The following is a 2,335-nucleotide window of genomic DNA, read 5'->3' as shown; positions in this document are numbered from 1 at the left end:
GAACTTTTCAATCGCCTCGTTAATAATTTGGTGCAAAATGTCGACTTTATGGTCAAGAGGCTTATTTGAAAAGTGTTCGGAAAAATCGATTTTGGCAAAGTACCTATTCATTGCAATGTAGTCGGCTTTAAGGAAGTTTCTAGTTGGAATTTGCTCTTAAGTTAAGTTATTTATGTGCCATTCATACGTCTAGGTAATAGGTGGATGATATTGTTCATCAATGGCAGATAAAGGCGGTGGACAAGAAACTTCGACGTTCGTGAAATCGTTCGTAAATAATAAATCGAGCAGTTTATTGCTGGCATTGCGAATAGAATTAATCTGATAGACACCATTGGCAGTGATGTCTTCGATAAAAACCGCCGCATGCTATGGAGTGACGCAAGTTGGAATGAGAACATTATGTTCATCTTCATCCATAATCCAATTGACAAGAGGTAGATTAAAATCTCCCAATACAATAATAGTGTCAATTGGGCTCGATGGAATATGGCTTATGGCAATCGAGTGGCGTTTGTATATTTCCGGCTGTGAGTTTGGCGGAATATACGCATAAATACATTGAGTTTTGTATTAATGCTGACTTTAACGCAGACATATTCCAATTCACTTGCGTCATCGAATACAATGTTGGTGGATGTTAGTTTTGAGGTGACTGCGATGAGTACACCACCACCACGACTTAACAATGAACCAGTCTCAAAACGATCCTTACGGTAAACATGGTATGAATTGTCAAAGAATTCTGACGAAAAATGAGACTGCTTCAACCATGTTTCCGTTAAAACAACAATCGAATGTGCAAATGCCGACGAATTGCAGAAAAATTGTTTTGATTTGGTGCGCAAGCCACGAACATTTTGATAATAAATATCATTGCACACCAAAGTCGTTGGAGGAGAGAGAGAGTGATTTGTGTTGCTTAGTTGCGACGATTTTGTTGAGGCTGACTGTACGAACCCATCAGTGGACTGAGTAGGCACTGAGACAGCAGCGGCAACAAGTTGGCAATCGATGGAATTTCCGGTGAAATTGTTTGCCTTTGATGTGGCTTTCGTCGATTTCGACCAAGAATTGGTGGCCTGAACGAGGCATGATCCTTGTTTTTTGGATTCTTTACGGTTCGTTTGGGAGGTGGAACTGATTTAGAGTTTTTTTGCCAGGCAGTGAATTTTCAACAAACTCTTTGGCTTTAACGCCCGGTGGCCAAATGGAACTGTCCATAATAATGTCGAAATAATGATTAGGCACTTCTATTTTAAAGGAAACGAACGATAATTTCCTGGTGTCTTTATTTTGGCTCACCAGTTTGATCACCTTCAAGTCACCTACAACACTGTAACATTGGTGTGATTTCAAATGATCGGTGATATCATCGACAGTAGTATCAGGCCGAAACGGTGAAATATAGACCGTTTTTGTTTCATACAATTTTGAGTTAATTGTATGACCGACCCGATGCCCAAAATCACCATTTGCCACTTTGGAATTCAAATTCTTGTTAGGATTTGAGGTGGCTGTAATATTCCTGCCAACGACTTTTGACTGGAGATGTGAAACCGCCATTGAATTAGGCTCTGAGCTAGCCTTTGTCAAATTCGTTGGCTTTGACACCTTCTTTTTGCGTTGATTTGACACTGTATTTGTCGACACATTTGATCTAGTCGATGGACTGACAGATCTACGACGCTTGCGTAAAACTTTTGGCTTTGGTCGCACGGTCGGAACATCATTTGTCAAAATATCACACGAAATCGAAATTATGCTGGTGTCATTGATTTCGTTAACAACAGGGTCAATCACATCGGTACTGTTTACATCGATATCAACAACGATATTGGTATCGATTTCCATCTGATTGATCGTAGTCGATGGAATGTCAGTATGAATTACTGAAGACTGTGTCAAAATAGGAGCGGATAATGATAAATTCGCGCTATTTATTTGCTTTGCCGAAGTGGCTGCGTTGGAAACCTTCAATTGATTGAAATTCCGATATGATTTTGGCACTATTCACGAGAGTTGATGCGATGCCATTTACCGTAAAGGTCAAACATATATCGCAATACCACTGTAAATTCTTAATTGAAACTAGATAATTTATAATGGATTTCTTGTAATTACCATTTTCCATAATTAAACAATTGATATGAAATTGTTTACCGCAAAATCCATAGCAATTTATCACATCTTTGTTGGAATTGGTCGTGGATTCGGCACATAAAGTGCATGTGTCATTCTCTGTATTCATATTTGTAGGTTATACACCAACAAAATACACGGAGAAAAAAAAAAACGAAATAAAACCAACGAAAATAACACTAGCAACAAAAAA

General features: G+C 38.6%; 1 protein-coding gene across 1 annotated transcript; it reads right to left on the bottom strand.

Moving 5' to 3' along the window:
- Positions 1–12: 12 nt before the first annotated feature.
- LOC116349613 lies at positions 13–2,263 on the bottom strand. The gene has a single exon (XM_031781145.1). It carries the CDS (start codon positions 1,852–1,854, stop codon positions 1,117–1,119), a length of 738 nt encoding a protein of 245 aa, XP_031637005.1. The 5' UTR covers positions 1,855–2,263; the 3' UTR covers positions 13–1,116.
- Positions 2,264–2,335: the final 72 nt, after the last annotated feature.

Source organism: Contarinia nasturtii, unplaced genomic scaffold (genome assembly GCF_009176525.2).
Source record: "Contarinia nasturtii isolate CC-2019 unplaced genomic scaffold, AAFC_CNas_1.1 Cnas_scaffold_2963, whole genome shotgun sequence".
NCBI lineage: Eukaryota > Metazoa > Arthropoda > Insecta > Diptera > Cecidomyiidae > Contarinia > Contarinia nasturtii.
This window is presented reverse-complemented; position numbering and strand designations above follow the sequence as displayed.

Coding starts and splice junctions, on each gene's coding strand:
- LOC116349613 (XM_031781145.1), bottom strand. CDS start 1,854: ATGGAAATCGATACCAATATCGTTGTTGATATCGATGTAAACAGTACC.